At 40.1% G+C, this 18,069-nt stretch overlaps 1 protein-coding gene across 1 annotated transcript in view; it reads right to left on the bottom strand.

Annotated features, from left to right (window-relative positions):
* Positions 1 to 152: 152 nt before the first annotated feature.
* il16 (interleukin 16) overlaps positions 153 to 18,069 on the bottom strand; it is a 120,722-nt gene continuing 102,805 nt past the window's right edge. Inside the window, exons 19-25 of the mRNA XM_062029980.1 lie at positions 16,951 to 18,008; positions 16,376 to 16,524; positions 14,778 to 14,943; positions 11,514 to 11,615; positions 6,067 to 6,283; positions 5,834 to 5,962; positions 153 to 1,641 (exon numbers count right to left, since the gene is read on the bottom strand). Coding sequence (XP_061885964.1) covers positions 1,439 to 1,641; positions 5,834 to 5,962; positions 6,067 to 6,283; positions 11,514 to 11,615; positions 14,778 to 14,943; positions 16,376 to 16,524; positions 16,951 to 18,008 — 2,024 coding nt within the window. The 3' untranslated portion in view covers positions 153 to 1,438. The remainder of the gene's footprint in view (positions 1,642 to 5,833; positions 5,963 to 6,066; positions 6,284 to 11,513; positions 11,616 to 14,777; positions 14,944 to 16,375; positions 16,525 to 16,950; positions 18,009 to 18,069) is intronic.

The raw sequence follows: 18,069 nt of genomic DNA, 5'->3' as shown, positions 1-18,069 counted from the left end.
CCCCTGTTAAACAAAAAAAAGAGGGAAAAACAGCATTCAGGGGCATCCAAAACTGCCCAACTGCACAAATCTTATGATTTGATCCTTCGGGATTGTTTCACACAAGTATAATCAACATTTATAAGTCAGAAAAGTGGAAAATACTCAAAGGTCCTCTTAAAAGCTGAGTCATTTTGCTTTTTGTTTCTTTATTGTAAGCAAAATGAACGAAAATGTGACCTTAAAACCGAGAAACAAACCGAACTGTCGCTATGTTACACATTGCCCATTAATAAATGATCAGATTTATAAAACGCATTGCCAGACACCCAAATCACTTTTCACTGAAACTATTACTTGTTCAATCTACATTCACACACCGCTGATGATATTTTATATTTGTGGCCAAAGCAGTTCTGGATTAGTCTGGCTGGCAACTTGAACCAATGGGCTCCAACCACCATCAAACATTCATTCACATTTGTACACCAATTACGTCTAATCATATGCCAACTAGAGATGTCCGATAACGGCTTTTTTGCCGATATCCGATATTCCGATATTGTCCAACTTTTAATTACCGATTCCGAAATCAACCGATACCGATATATACAGTCGTGGAATTAACACATTATTGTGCCTAATTTTGTTGTGATGCCCCGCTGGGTGCATTAAACAATGTAACAAGGTTTTCCAAAATAAATCAACTCGTTATGGAAAAAAAGGCCAACATGGCACTGCCATGTTTATTATTGAAGTCACAAAGTTGTTGTTTTTTAACATGCCTCAAAACAGCAGTTTGGAATTTGGGACATGCTCTCCCTGAGAGAGCATGAGGAGGTTGAGGTGGGTGGGGTTGGGGGGGTTGAGGTGGACGTAGCGGGGATGTATATTGTAGTGTCCCGGAAGAGTTAGTGCTGCAAGGGGTTCTGGGTATTTGTTCTGTTGTGTTACGGTGTGGATGTTCTCCTGAAATGTGTTTGTCATTCTTGTTTGGTGTGGGTTCACAGTGTGGCGCATATTTGTAACAGTGTTAACGTTGTTTATACGGTCACCCTCAGTGTGACCTGTATGCCTTGCATTCACTTGTGTGTGTGAAAAGCCGTAGATATTAAGTAACTGGGACGGCACACAAAAGCAGTGCCTTTAGGGTTTATTGGCGCTCTGTACTTCTTCCTACATCGGTGTACACAGCGGCGTTTTAAAAAGTCATACATTTTACTTTTTGAAACCGATACGATAATTTCCGATATTACATTTTAAAGCATTTATCGGCCGATAATATTGGCAGTCCGATATTATCGGACATCTCTAATGCCAACCACTTGTTCACATTCATACGGCAAACAAGTATTTAAGACTTAAACACCAGTGCTGGCTTCGCCAATCACCAACTCTCCAGTGACCGGAAGACCTTCCAGAGTCGCTGCCGCCCCAAGATGATAAATGGATATGATACCTAGTCTGTTGACAAAGGTGCAACAAAGTCGTGTTTCGTGCTTTTGGCATCTTCATTCCTCCCGATGTGTACTGTAATGGGGCCTTCAGGTAAAGCCTTGATCACGTTCCAAGCCTCAAAGCGAGTCATATCATGAAGACTGGTACCCAGGACTTGCAACACTTCATCTCCACACTGAAGACCACTTTGCTCTGCTGCTCCACCTGACAAACAAACAAAACATGGGTTTGTGTATTCAGTCATACATTTTTAATCAAGAGTGGGTATTGAATTTGGTACTTAAACCTATAGGTAGCGAGAAAAATCCATCAGTGTGACTAAATACCAATTGCACGTGACGTCAGGGCCAGTTCATGACTTGGGACTGACTCAAGCGCTTGGTGGGGAAACAAGCGCTCAGACAAACTGCATCTTGGTTTTGATTGATTGATTGATTGAAACTTTTATTAGTAGATTGCACAGTACAGTACATATTCCGGACAATTGACCACTAAATGTTAACACCCGAATACGTTTTTCAACTCGAGGTCCACGTAAATCAATTCATGGTAATGTTTCAAAGTTCCACGCAAACAAAGCAAGCAATAAAAAAACATTTTTAAAAGTGGAGCCTTACTATACTGTTAGCTCTGTGCTAATTTACATTGGCTATGCCGTATACATGCTACCAATTAGCATTAGTGATGTAACATTGCGATTTCAACACCTCCAAGTTTGGTAATCACAACCACGATTTAGATGCAGGCTACAATCAAACAGCTGGTGTGTAATAAGTACAATACATATAGTATAAACACTTTGTAGAGCTCAAGAAAACAAGTGTCCGCCCTGAGAACGGTAGGTTGTGAGTTCAAACCCCGGCCAAGTCATACCAAAGACTATAAAAATGGGACCCGTTACCTCCCTGCTTGGCACTCAGCATCAAGGGTTGGAATTGGGGGTTAAATCACCAAAAATTATTCGCGGGCGCGGCCACCGCTACTGCCCACTGCTCCCCTCACCTCCCAGGGGGTGATCAAGGGTGATGGGTCAAATGCAGAGAATAATGTCGCCACACCTAGTGCAGTCTCGGTGTCATGGGCTCGGCCCGCCCACAGAGTAAGCTGTGCCTGCCTTATTTTTGTATTTTTTACTTCGGCGCAGGTAGAAATAAGATAAGTAATTTAAACAAAGGCATGTTGACGCAGACAATAAACTGACATGTTAGTTAAAGTATATATACAAGATGAAAATGTTGACAGAAATGACATCCAATAATATCTAATTTCGTCTTGTTGATGGGTCGGACAAATTTGAAATGTATCCAATCACAGCTCTTTAATGGCATACATTGAACAAGGGGTGGGAGTTAGTCATGAACGAGAGCCAATCAGATGCTTTTCCTTGCGAGATAAGGAAGTCACCGCCAAAACCAAAATGTGTGGCTTTAACATGTACTATGTGTACGCTAGGGAGATATTGAACAGCACACATGTCATTTGAACTGCTATGATGCCATCAGCAGGCGAGTCAATGTTAGTGACATAGACACTCAGTTAAATCTATTATTTGCTGCTATCTGTGTGGCGCTAAAAACTGATTCTGTGTCAAATATGTATTCACGCCGCGAAAGCGTGTATACCACGTTCTGGCTTTGTCTGTCCACAACTGATTACTATATGTTAGACAAACACTTATATGTGTGGTTATCGTAAGGATACGTGTTTGAAATTGTCGTGTCCGAAAGATGACAAAAGTTGGCCATTTCTATGGTAATAATGAGATTGTAAAGGACTGTTATTGATCCGATGTTGTTGTGCTAAAACCTCTTGTCTGTAATAATAATAACAATATTAGCTGATTTTTTTAATGCACATAAAAAATATTAGTATTTGAATGTATTCATTGAAGAGAGTTACATTTATGATAAAGTACATACTGTACTGCTAACGTGTTAAAGTACCTTTTTAAAAAGCTGAAATCAACCCCAAACGACATCTCACTGATTCAAAATAATATTTTGATATTCAAACATCTCGTTTGTGCATCTCCTAAGGTTATTCTAGTAATGTATGCATAGATAGACGTGTCAATATCAAAATATCACTTTTTGGCAACCAAGAATATATTGATTTTAATGAATACATCCAAACACTTTATTAATATTTATTATGTCCATGAACAAAAAACAGTTAATATTGTATGTAGCTTTTAAACAAGAAATACTTTTTAGCACATCAACATCGGATCTATAACAGTCCTTTATGATTAATACCATAGAAATGGCCAACTCTTTGTTTTTTTGGACACGATAAAGGCCTACATTTAATTTCAAACACATAGCCTTATGATAACCACAAATATCAAGTGTTTGTCTTACATGTAGTAATCAGTTTTGGACGGACACAGGCCAACATTAAAGTTTTAACAAGTGCCAATTTTTGGCATCCCCTCTCCCCCAAATGCATTCAAAGTCTACTATGTAACACTTGCAAATGAGACTCAGAAGTGGAAGATAACAAGATATAACAACTGGACAGCACAATTATCATTATTAGCTCACTCTTAAATGTTACATTTAAAAAATGAAACATTATTAAACAATTAAAATGTGTTATTACATGAACACACACACAAGTATTCAACAATTAGAATGTTGAGTACCGATATCGATTCCCAGTACTGGGAATTGGTACCGTATCAGTTTAAATGTAATAGGTACCCATCCCCATTGTTACTACTGTATTAGTATATAACATTGACATAATCTCGGCACATTGTAACACCAATTGTCTCAAAATATCCATCCATCCATCCATCCATTTACTACCGCTTATTCCCTTTTGGGGTCGCGGGGGGTGCTGGAGCCTATCTCAGCTACAATCGGGCGGAAGGCGGGGTACACCCTGGACAAGTCGCCACCTCATCGCAGTGTCTCAAAATATATAAATATGATATTCATTATTATACACACTGATAGAAAGGACTGCACTGAAATATGGAGAGAAGGAACTGATCATTATAAATAAACATTGATTGATTGATTGATCATTGACCAATTGATGTGAAGAAGAAAACACAAGCATGAATGATATGCTTGTGACTCGGGTTTACGATAACATAGTAAGAAATATATACGAATATATTGCTTCAACAGTTGGCCACTTTTCTCTGAGGTAGGTGGATGTCAACAACATGTATTGCACTGCACAAAATAAATGACAAAGCCACACCTGTCATCTTCATAAAGTTCACCAATAGGAAGTAGAAATTAGCGCTGCAGAAACAAAAGCACGCTGAAAGGAGCAAATGTCTGTATGAATGAGCATCAGGCAAGCGCCATGAAGGCATAGGCAACACAGCATCAGGGAGATTCAAGGCACTTGGAGCAGTGACTTAAATAAAAAAAGTATTTGTTATCAATGACATCCCAGAACTGGACACATATTGAAGATGTCATCATCTTGACTACAAGGAAAATGAAAGATCCATCCATCCATCCATTTTCTACCGCTTGTCCCTTTCAGGACAGGTTCGCAGGGGGTGCTGGAGCCTATTTCAGCTGCATTTGGGCGGTAGGTGGGGTACACACTGGACAAGTCGCCACCTCATCACAGTATGAGGGGCCGTTAGGGACATTATTCAGAATTACCTCTTACATACACTACTGAAATGCTCTCACATAAACAACTGAAATGTTTTTCTCTCACACACACTACTGAAACACTCTTATACACACTAGCCTGGTAATTCTGAATAATGTCCCTAACGGCCCCTCATATCACAGGGCCAACACAGATAGACAGACAACATTCACACTCACACACAACTCCCAAACAATCATGCAGTCTGACTCAGCACATTTGGTTTTGGAGAGGCTCCAGCCACCCCCGCGAACCCGAGAGGGATGGATGGAAATAAACTTCAACATTGGGCATTACTTGGGCTAATTCAACAAACCATTATATATATGGATTGTCCACAAGCTTTTATGGATCTGGAATCGATTTGACCATCATTTAGCACTTAACATGTTTGAGGTAATGTGTCAATTTATGCTTCCAATGTTAAAGAGCTAAAATGTACAATATTATTTCCAATGATTTCATTACATATTATTTAAATAGGCCTTAATCAGAAACGTCTCAAAGGGCTGATCTTTGTTGACAAATGTCCATACGGTGTTCCTTTGATTATTGCAAGGCACATGTGCAAAATGGACGCAGTTCCAGCATGCTAAAAAAGTAGGTTCCGGTGTAGATGCACCGCAGGCCTGCCTCTAAAATGCAAATTAAAAAGTAGTACATGTCTGTTGCATGTTTCACAACATAGTAAAACTCCACAGTTAGGAGCATGATAACATGAATTATGTATTCCCCAAATCAGTTGATGCAACACAATCCAACATGACCGTACCTGTAAAGATCCTGTTGATGACTAATGGTCTATCTCCATGGATTGAAGCCTTTCCTCCTTCCAAGGTAAAGCCAACTCCACCTGCTCCTTTCTCCAGCTCCACACTTTGTATTGTGCCTTTGTCCTTCTCTGCAACCAAACACATGATGCTGCTTATCTCCCAACCTTCTGAGGAACCTTGGCCCGCTGGTCCAGTAGTTCTCTCAATGGAGATTCAAGATAAACTGACGCACTTGCAGGGTTGGACTCATCACAGCTTCTGCCTTCCTCTTCTGTTCTCTTGCGAACCACCACCACGGCAAGCTTGAGCGTGCGTGCCTGACGCAGAGCTGCAGTAGCAGCAGCGTGCGTAACGCCACGCAACGCCTGGCCGTTTATGGACAACACCTCGTCTCCTTTGTGGATGGTGCCCTGCTGTGTGGCCAGTCCGCCTGTGAACACTTTGTGCACCTGAACAAAGAAGACACCAATATTTCAGCTTCTGATGACATGTCCACTTTGTTTTGATGACACATGAAACGACTTTGGCTCCCAAATAAACTTCTAAGATTGGAGTTATACTGGAGACATATGGGGTGTCGATTGTAAAAATTAAACTACACTTTTCAGGCTGATATTTAGCTCAATTCTCTCACATTTAGCTCATTTTCTTCATGTCAGGTATAAATCTAAATGTTACATATATGCATCAATCTTCTTCTGCTTATTCCCTGTCGGGTCGCGGAGACACCAGCCTAAGCAGAGAAGCCCAGACTTCCCTCTCCCCAGCTACTTTATCCAGCTCCCCCCAGGGGGTGTTCCCAGGCCAGCTGGGAAACATTGTCTCTTCAATGTGTCCTGGATCTTCCCCGTGGCTTCTTACCTGTCGCACATGCTCTAAACATCTCCCCAGAGAGGCGTCCGGGGGACATCTTGACCAGATGCCCGAACCACCTCATCTAGCTCCTCTTCATGTGGAGGAGCAGCGGCTTTACTCTGAGCTCCTCCTGAATGACAGATCTTCTCACCCTATCTCTAAGGAAGAGAGCTGCCACCCGACAGAGGAAACTCATTTTGGCCTCTTGTACACGTGATCTTGTCCTATCGGTCATAACCCAAAGCTCATGACCATTGGTAAGGATGGGAACGTACTGTAGATCAACTGGCAAATTGAGAGCGTTGCCTTCCGGCTCAGCTCCTTCTTCACCACAACGGAATGTCACATCTAAATGTAAATGTTACATCTAAATGATATATCTGAATGTAAACATAGCAGCTAAATGTTATATCTAAATGTAAATGTTTAATTTAAATGTTACATCAACATTTTTTATCCAAATGTTTCATCTAAATGTTAAATCTATATGTAAAATCTAAGTCTTGCTGTGTTTTCAAACAAGCAGCAAACTCATTCTCCTTCTATGCCACATCAATATGGAATTCACTCCCAACAGGTGTAAAAGAAAGTGCATCTCTACCCTCTTTCAAAACCGCACTAAAAGAACACCTCCAGGCAACTACAACTCTAGACTGACACCCTCCCCCCACCACATCCCACCTCCCCGGATTGTAAATAATCAAATGTAAATAATCAAATGTATATACCGTAATTTCCGGACTATAAGCCGCACCTGACTATAAGCCGCACCAGCTAAATTTAGGGGAAAATACAGATTGCTCCATATATAAGCCGCACCCGACTATAAGCCGCAGGGTTTTGATGTGTAATTACCGTAGTATATAGGGGTTCCTGCTACCACGGAGGGGATTGTTGGGACAGAGATGACTGTTTGGGAACGCAAAGCGTCCCATTTATCAACAATAAATCTTTCAATCATTCAATCAAACTTTCACATCTTTGACATGGCGAACAGCATTCATGCAGAGTACAAATAATACAACGGTGCAAAGTAATACAAAGTGCTCGCCTGTACGTTATCAAAATAACCAGCCTACCGGTATATGAAAAGTCAGTCTTTAATCATTGTGTCATCGTCTTCCTCCTGTGTACTAAAACCACCAAAATCCTCTTCGTCTGTGTCGGAGAAGAACAGGCCATATATAAGCCGCACCGTTGTATAAGCCGCAGGGACCAGAACGAGGGGAAAAAGTAGCGGCTTATAGTCCGGAAATTACGGTACATGTTCTTATGCTTTCTGAGCTCACTATTTTCACTGCTCGCTGTACATATCCTACCAAATCTGACCTACACTATTTCAATGTCCATTTCTCAAATGTTATTATTGTTGATGACTGAAGTGCTGATAGCAACTCAACCTAACCCCCCCCCCCCCCCCGCCCCTACCCCCTCCACATCCCACCCCCCCGGATTGTAAATAATGTAAATAATTAAATGTATATACTCTGATGATTAACTTGTGTGATGACTGTATTATACTGATAGTATATATTTATACCATGAATTGATTAACGTGGACCCCGACTTAAACAAGCTGAAAAACGTATTCGGGTGTTACCATTTAGTGGTCAATATGTACTGTACTGTGCAATCTACTAATAAAAGTCTCAATCAATCAATCAATACATGTACCACGTTTTATAGGCATTTCAGAGGCGGGCCAGTCGCGCATTTACAACAGAACCCACTTTTTTAGTGCGCTGAAGCTGCGACCTGGGAGATTCCAGCACTAGCTGCAAGCGTGCGCTGGAATGTTCCAGATGCAGGACAATGCATACTGCAAAAAGCTTTTTTTCATATAAATAAAAATGCCAGCAGACAACAAAATGCATTGATTGAATTTGTTTTAATTATCCCCTTAAGTCATCCAGCAGCTATAAAATCATAAAATGATATTGCTGAATAGACAATATGGCTAATATTTCTATTTTTGACAATCCATACATGATGACAAGCATACGTAGGAAAGAGCTGCAGCGCAATCACCACCTTTCTCACAGCCATTTATGCGCAAAACATCACCTGCAGAACAGTATAAGTCTTGATAAATCATACTGTGCGTGCTAAAATATTATATTTTCATTTTATCCTTTGAGTATTGTGGGCGTGCAGATGATTAGCATATATTCTGCATATTCTGTATTCATGAAGACAGATACGCTAAATGGACCGCACTTCTTATTTTGCTAACTTAGAGATGCAATCCTCTGTGCAAAAGTTTAGTGGATCAGCTTTACGTGCGCTATCAAGATTGCATGTGTTTTAATACACGCATACCTTTAGTAGATCAGGCCCATAATGAGTTGAGATCAGTACTTTCTTAAAGGCACACAACTAATTTTTGCGTTTCATTGACACACCATACAGTCGTCCCTTTGTGTCACTTCCTGTGTGGACCGACTGAAAGGAGCTCTGCAACGATTTTAACATATTTAACTATTGTGGCACTTTTGCGGAACACAACTCTATTTATTATCAAAAATGTTACTTTTACTTAATCTTTATCATATTTTATCATTATTTCATCATCTTTTATTTGTGTTTTTTTTCTTAACACAGCACACGCTATATAATATGTTATTTTATTTGCAAAACTCCCAGGAGCTTATTGATTTTTTATTTTCACAAACTTCTTCGTTGCTTATTTTCCACGCATGAAGTGGAAAAAAAAGAAATGTAAAAGTTATGGTGTGAATAAATGATCAGCAATGGACATGGAGAAGAGTTGGGATTAAATAAGATCTGCTTCTTTCTACTCCTTTTTACATATGTGGAATTGTACAAATGTAATCACATAATGTTTCTCAATGTAAGTTGTTGTGGACTCACAATGCTTGCTGGTTGGTAGGGGATGAACAACTTATTTCAATTAGAGATGTCAATATCGGCCTGCCGATATTATCGGCTGATAAATGCTTTAAAATGTAATATTGGAAATTATCGGTATCGTTTTTTTTATTATCGGTATCGGTTTTATTTTATTTTTTTATTTTTTTAAAATGTTTATTAACTCAACATAAAAAACACAAGATACACTTACAATTAGTACACTAACCCAAAAAACCTCCCTCCCCCATTTTCACTCATTCACACTCATTCACACAAAAGGGTTGTTTCTTTCTGTTATTAATATTCTGGTTCCTACATTATATATCAATATAGATCAATACAGTCTGCAAGGGATAAAGTCCGTAAGCACACCTGATTGTGTGTGCTGCTGGTCCACTAATAGTACTAACCTTTACAGTTAATTTTACTAATTTTCATTAATTACTAGTTTCTATGTAACTGTTTTTATATTGTTTTACTTTCTTTCTTATTCACGAAAATGTTTTAAATTTATTTATCTTATTTATTTTTTTTATTTTTTTTAAAAAAGGACCTTATCTTCACCATACCTGGTTGTCCAAATTAGGCATAATAATGTGTTAATTCCACGACTGTATACATCAGTATCGGTTGATATCGGTATCGGTTGATATAGGTATTGGTTGATATCGGTATCGGTAATTAAGGGTTTGGTCAATATCGGAATATCGGATATCGGCAAAAAGCCATCGGACATCCCTAATTTCAATCAATCAAATACTAATTAATGTATACCTTTTATTTAATGTTTTTTTTATAGTCAGTCTTTCAGTTCTAGTAAAGCTGGCATAAAACACAGTACGTACGTCATTGATTTGTAAGTGGATAAACATACAAAATCAGGAAATACTACAGTGATCCTTGTTTATCGCTGTTGATTGGTCCAATTGATCGGTCCTGTTGAGGTAAATGATTTCCGCTAAGTAGCAATTATCCATCCAGCCATCCATTTTCTACCGCTTGTCCCTCTTGGGGTTGCGGGGGGTGCTGGAGCCTATCTCAGCTGCATTTGGGGGGAAAGCGGGGTACACCTTGGACAAGTCGCCACCTCATCACAGGGCCAACACAGATAGACAGACAACATTCACACTCACATTCACTCACTACGGCCAATTTAGTGTTGCCAATCAACCTATCCCCAGGTGCATGTCTTTGGAGGTGGGAGGAAGCCGGAGAACCCGGAGGGAACCCACGCAGTCACGGGGAGAACATGCAAACTCCACACAGAAAGATCCCGAACCCGGGATTGAACTCAAGACCTTCTTATTGTGAGGTACATGCACTAACCCCTGTACCACCGTGCTGCCAGTAGCAATTATAAATTATTAAGTTAATGTTTTTATAAAACCTGTTTATAACCTTCTAAATGCAGGTTTAACATTATGAGAGCCCTCTAGAGATGAAATATCAAACACATGGTCACTTTACACTTTGACCAACTGTTCTTGGCAGAATTGGTTTAAACTTCTTGGTTTCAAGGAACTTCATGTCATACCAGCGCACATGAGATGGCAAACATTTTTGGTTTCCTAGCATGTACAACACTTTCAGGTGCTCACATTGTTCACAAATATTTAATTTAAAAAGCTCAGTATATACAACTACTATTACATATGTGTGATTATTTTTATCATGGTCTGAAAAACAAGTGATGCAACACATACGGGGAGAATAACCCTGTATTCTGGTGTTGGATGGATATTTACAGAAGCATTATAGTCTAAAGGTGTTAAAGATGTAAATTCATCTCCGTCCCCACTTCATGTTAAATTTCAACTGCGAGTCCCAAAAGTTAGGCTTGTCTCATGTTTTTTTAATGTTAGGAAATACAAATCTTGAGACCTCACAAGATGAAGTTACATTTCACGCAATGTGTATAATGATGTAGAGTGTGTAAGTAAGATTAAAACTTACTCTGAGAGCTTTGCTCTCTAGGTCAGAGCCTCCAGCAATGCTAAAGCCCAGCCCGGCTCCTTCTTCTTTATGCAGAATCACAACGTGGATGTCTTGCAGTTGCTGAGAAGAAAAGTCTTAATTTAGTCTTGAAGTCTTGTTGTATCTTGAAGTGTGAGATTTGGTAAATAGCAACATCCTAGCAGGCATAAGACATTAAAACAAAGGTGAGAACTTGTTGAATTAGTACTTGTCGTTGAGCAATTCAAACCAAACGTTGAAACAACATGCTTTTTGACGAGGTTTAATCAATGCTGGGTTCTGACGTTGATTTGACCATTGAATTTTGGTCATTTTCCAACCAATATTGTACAACACAAATACAACATTAAAACAACATGCTTTTTGACGACGTTTATTCAATGTCAAGTGGTGATGTTGATTTGACCTTTGAAATGTGGTCATTTCCCAACCAACAACGTGGATCCAACATTAGACATCAACGTTGTCTCAATTTACTAATACAACTATTTTGTGACAAATTCAGTCAGTTTTAAAGGACTTGTATGTATAATCAGCATGATGTCAAAGCCTTGTGCCTGCTGCGATACTCTTATCAGTATGCAGACATCTGGTTGCTATCTGCTCTTCTTCAAATAATAATTTTCCTTTGATAGCATTATTCTATTATTCTTTCTTCGTGTTATTCTTTAATTTTAGAATACATTTCTTTTGTTTCGTGATGATTCTCAAAATCCTCAATTTCAAAACACTGACCGTTTTAGCCAAACCTTCTTAACATTTCGACAATTCCTTTTGATATCCATATTCTTATTCCTACTGTTGTTGATCTATGGTTTTTCACTGTTTACATTATTCCATTTTGGTTGATATTTACAATGCTTTAAAAAATCCATTCGTCGTCATGTCTTTCATAATGATTGTAAACGATAGGCAAAATTCCAAAAAAGGTGCAGTTCCCCTGTAATTTAACTTTGTTAAAAGCTGTCCTACTTGCCAAGAAATAATTATTTTCTTCCCTGGAATTGAGGCCTGGAGTTGTTGCAGTTGCCCAACCTCTCCGTTCTGTTCCTTATGTCATTCGTGGTCCATTGGTAATTGTGGGTTAGTTCGTTTGTACATGGTGGGGCCCCAGTCCCTTCCATTGTGCTTGGCCACAAGTCTTTGTCGTCAAGAGAATGACCATTGATGTGCCACACATCTTATTGTCCTGCCTTCAAATCCATTGACTTGAAAAAGTTAATCTGTCTTTTCTGCCATTCCAGTCTTCGTTCACTTCAGGTGTGACGTCCTTTGGGACTACTGGTACCCTCTAACTTAGTTCAGCCCATCTGCCGAGATAGTTTACCATAGTGTGCCAGTCGTGTGCACTACCAACTACTTGGAGGCGTACTGTAAGTGAGAGTTGAGCAGGTGTGGAGGACCAGTGCTCCTTTCCACATTTATCTTGACGAAGATGTGCGGCATGACAGGTTTACAAAGGTACTACCCCTCACAAGACACACCTTACACCAATATCACATAGCCATAAAGCTACAAAGTACAGTATGTCTCCCTATTTGAAACGTAATCCCTGCAAGAATTTAAAGTAGTATTACACGCAGCCTTTTTTTTTTTTTTTTAAACGAACATGTGTCATTACAAAGTGTCATTATTATCACACTATGCTGTGTTACAGCTTCAGAATATATTTCTGTTTCTGGTGTTTACAGTTCTATTTAGCATCTTGTGTTTAATCTGGCTTATTTGTATACTTCTGTTTATATTGTTAGGGGTGGACTCTTCTTAAACTGGGCAAAGCTACTGGAGGTGCAGCAGGTGATTCTCATCAGCGTCCTTCACCTGGGGCCTCATGTAACAAGCTTGCGTACGCACAAAAACTTGCCGTACACCCCTTTTCACAGCAAAGTTGAGCTGTATCAAGACTGACGTGGAAATGTGTGCTGCCTCACGACAACTCCATAGCTGCCGTACGCACATTTCTACAGGCCGTGAAAACTTTAGCAACACACAGTTCACATAAATAAGTGACAACTTTTACTCCTCAGACTGATTGGTGAGCCCATCAGCGACATATGAACAATTAACATGAAACACGAGAAAAAAGCACCTCCTACTGCTAGTGACTGTTCAGACCGTGCCGAGCTCAGGCACGTGGCTACTTTTAATGGGACAGCTTGGCTCGGTTGGTAGAGCGGCTGTGCCAGAAACTTGAGGGCTCCAGGTTCGAGTTTCCGCTTCTGCCATCCCAGTCACTGCTGTTGTGTCCTTGGGCAAGACACTCTATACCCACTCTATACCCAGTGCCACTCACACTGGTTTAAACGTAGCTTAAAATATCTAGATAATGGGTTTCACTATTTAAAGCGCTTTGAGTCTCTAGAGAAAAAGTGCTATATAAATACATGTTTTACTTCACTTCCTAGCGCATGTAGTAGGGGGCGTGGTCTTGGTGTGTCAAATAGGTTGCGATGGAGCAAAGAAATGTGCTTGTGTTTGTGCGTGCACACACTTGAATACATCTGAATTTTTAGTAGGAAAGCCACACAACTGTTGTTACATGAGAGCCCTGGATTGCTGATTTATTGTTGTTTGCTGGTGTTTCATGGCCACATGTACTTCCCTCTGTGTTCCTGCTCCCTGTTTCAGCACCTTCCTGCCATGGCCATAGCATGACAAATCTACTGTTATTAGACTTTATTGTTTCATTGTGTTGCCATAGGATGTGGAAACTGTCTCCGCGATTAACTGTAGTTTTGGGTAAATCCTTCTGAATAATTACTCTTTGATCGAGGCAGGGTTCTTAGATAAGCTGTGGATTTCATGTCCGGCGGCGAGTCTTACTGGGCCCTGCGTCGGAGTAGGTACATTGTAACGAAACACAAAATTTAGCTAGGCACTTCTTATTCCTCAGATGAGGCTAGGAGTTAGTGTAATGACCTGTGCTTGTTAATACAACCATTAACAGAGTATTTTAGCATATGCCAGCTGGAAGTACAACAGAAATATACAGCGGACTAATACAAAGAATCTAGAAAAACATAGACCACGCATGGAGATATCAGTTGAGGCAACAATAGGGCATATGCATATGTCACAAGGTGGGGCAAATTTCAAACGGCTCCATGGTTTGAAATAAAATGTCCTTCACCTTCAGGAAACCCAAATACAATAAAGCAGGTACCAACAGGCAAAGGGTTTCTTTGTATAATATGACCCCTAATAGTTAGTAAAAACATTATTACACAACACCACTGTTTTTACCTTTAGTGTGTTGTGGTCGAGAGCTCTAACTTCTCTGATCATCATCTGTATTTCCTGTGATGGGATGACCGAGATGACTGACTGAGCACCAGCAGAAGAAGAAAACGCAACTTCTTGGGACCCTGTTTGTCCAAACTCAATGCTACATTCTCTGATTGTGGCCAAGCTGAAAAACATATTGTATGATGACACTTTGTGCAGAAGTTACACATTAGTATCTCTTGTAAAAACATCACATCAGCTACCACAAAACAGGAACTGGCTTTTTTTTAACTTTCATTTCAGTCCCCACCTACTATTAAACAGAAACTAAACCAGTGACGTGCAGTCAGAGGAGGCAGGTAAAGCGGGGCCTCACGTGCCATCATGGAAAGAAACAAAATGTAAAAAGAAAAAAAATTAATTAAATTGTTATATGTATCCAGTGATTATACTATAAAGTAATTTTCCATTTAACTTCACCAGTTTTAGATTATTTTTATTCAAAATCGCTGAATTTTCACATTTGCCGTTCAAATACTGAGAAGAGACTTGCGGTGAGTCACCAGCCAGTTGAGCCTCACCATGGATTGCGCAATGACTCGGCTAACTGCTGGCCTGCTGTGCAGTGAGACCGTATTGCAATATGAATTATATTATACATTTCCATAGTTTAGTTACCTGAGGTATATAATGTACAGTGTATTTTGTCAACAACTGTATGCGTGTAACATATTTCTTGTGCTGAGCAATCATAAAACGGCTGTGAAGACGCACTGGGTGAGGCTCGCAGTAATCCCGCCTCCTGGTGGTAGAGGGAGCTAGTGATCCCAGGGATCATTCTTGCGACTACTCGGCTGCAGAATAAGTGACAACAAGCAGCAACAGTTAGCAAGTCAAGTGCAGCGTTTATTTTTTCCTCTCGCCTGGACTTTTACCATGGAGGATTACATATCTAAAATAAAACAGTTTTCTAAATTGGACTTTCAATCGAAGCAGGAGGTAATAATTAAACGAAGATCTCCATCGAGACAGAGAGACTTTTAAAACTGAAGAAAGATAAGGACGACTTATATAAACAAGTTATCGATGCTTTTGTTCAGAAGGAGCTGCGCATGGACTTCATTTATAAGTAAAATAAGACCATAATAAAGTTTTTTTTATTAAATGTGCTTTTTTGTGTGCTACAGTATGTATGTGTAAAGTTAAAGTTAAGTTAAAGTACCAATGATTGTCACACACACTAGGTGTGGTGAAATTTGTCCTTTGTATTTGACCCATCCCCTTGATCACCCCCTGGGAGGTGAGGGGAGCAGTGGGCAGCAGCGTCGCCGCGCCCCGGGAATCATTTTTGGTGATTTAACCCCCAAATCCAACCCTTGATACTGAGTGCCAAGCAGGGAAGAATGCTGGTATGAGCTTTTAAACATAACCTGTTAACTGCTGCCAATCAAATGGTGAATAAGATACTCTTTAGGGTTCATATGTTTGTAAATCTGACTGTGATGAAGTCAGTGCCTCACCAGCCATTAACCTCACCACACGTCACTGAACTAAACAGCACTTTGGTATATATAGTTCCTTTCCTACTTAAACAACAACACAAATGAAAGTCATACCTAACAGAAAACCCTGGGTCAGTGACATCTGAAACAGCATCACACGGTAGAGAGTCCATAATATCGGCGACAGTGGATCCTGGGAGATCTGGATTGGTGTTTCCATGGTCAGTGGAAATTGGTAGGGTGCGCATCAGCGCTTGCGATACCTAGAGATAACAAAGTATTTAAAATGACTACTTTAACCTAAATATGTATGTACAGTATATGTTCTGTTAAACCACTAATGTAACATGGGTTAACAAATGGTGTTCTTGTTATATTTTGTGGTTTAAAAAATGTCACTTTGAGCAATTTGCAAACAACCCCTTTAACTGGCTGTTGTACTGCTTGTAGCGGATTTTAGATGCAAGCCAATAAAATCGGATACTTGTGTTTTTGCTGAAATCAGAGTCATAGCATCGGATGGGGACACCCTAATACTTTCCAGACAAATTGTTTTCTCTTGTTCTAATAATAAGTATCTCTAAAACGTGTTTTTGAATTATGGCTGCTCGATGGATTTCTGTCTTTTGCACAAGTTCCTGTGCAGAGATTCCAAATGAAAAGTCCAGTGTGAAGTGAAAATACTGTACCTGATTACTAAAGGCAAGGATTTTACTAAAATTTTCTCCCCCTAGGTCTTGATACAAGGTACTGTCTGTCGGTAGATTGGTCAAGTTCAGGTCAAGTTTTCTTTGGTTTTCTGCTGCATTCTGTTCTGTTCTTTCTGGAGAACTTCTCCCTTCAGCATGGCTGGATCCCACAGAGGTGAGGCTTGCAGTGGAGAAGGCTTTTTCCTCCGCAAACCCACTGAGTAAATTTGGTTCTACTTTTGCACCTTCTAGTTCTCTGGATGTTTGGACGGTCAAGGTGTGCTGCGCTGAAACTGAATCTGAACATTTCACCCCATGTTTTTTATCTGTACTAGTCTGACAAGACGGGGAGTCTGCAAAGGACTGGCTGGATTGAGGCTCTGTATTAGAAACATTTTTTTTCCCACTACTTTCAAGACTAGCAGAAGGTGGCGCAGACGTCTGTGCACTTTCTATTCCCTTTTCAGACACAGATCGCTTAAGCATTTTGTCTGCATTGTCATTTTTGTTTTTTCCATACTTTCTGTCCCACTCTTGATCCATGAGTTGAAGGGAGTTGGACGAAACCACATGCCTCTTTTTTCCCTCTTTGTCTGTACTGTTGGAGAAGCTTTCAAATGAATGGATCTTGTCTTTGATAGACCGGTTGGCCACAAATGACGCTGATCTGACATTAAAACTTCTATAGAATCCTCCAGCTTGCCTCGTCTTGACAGGTTCATCTTGCTTCTTCCGGTCCTGCTCATGGCGAATCTTTCTCAGGCTTTGCCGAAACCAAGCAGGTTTTGGTGCCACAGGAGGCCCCATCCTTAAAGCACTGAGGATCTCCATTTTTTTCTCAGCAGTTAGGTCTGTGGTGTGTTCTTCAGTGCTCATGATGACAGGTGCGATGTGGACATTGACAGACTTTGTGCCGTCTACAGCGTGGTGAAGAAGCTGACGGTTGTGGTTGACTTCTTGCAGATCTTCAGGGGAAGTGTCTGAAAGGCGAACCCAGGGATCCTGAAGCTGTTGTTCAATGCGTTTCTGCCTCCTAAGAGCTTTTCTGTCGGATCCACCTGTACTCAATATAGAAGAATATAAGTGTGATTATAGTGGTTATAGAATATTTTTTTTAAC

This window comes from Entelurus aequoreus, linkage group LG02, assembly GCF_033978785.1.
Source record: "Entelurus aequoreus isolate RoL-2023_Sb linkage group LG02, RoL_Eaeq_v1.1, whole genome shotgun sequence".
In the NCBI taxonomy this organism is placed as follows: domain Eukaryota; kingdom Metazoa; phylum Chordata; class Actinopteri; order Syngnathiformes; family Syngnathidae; genus Entelurus; species Entelurus aequoreus.
This window is presented reverse-complemented; position numbering and strand designations above follow the sequence as displayed.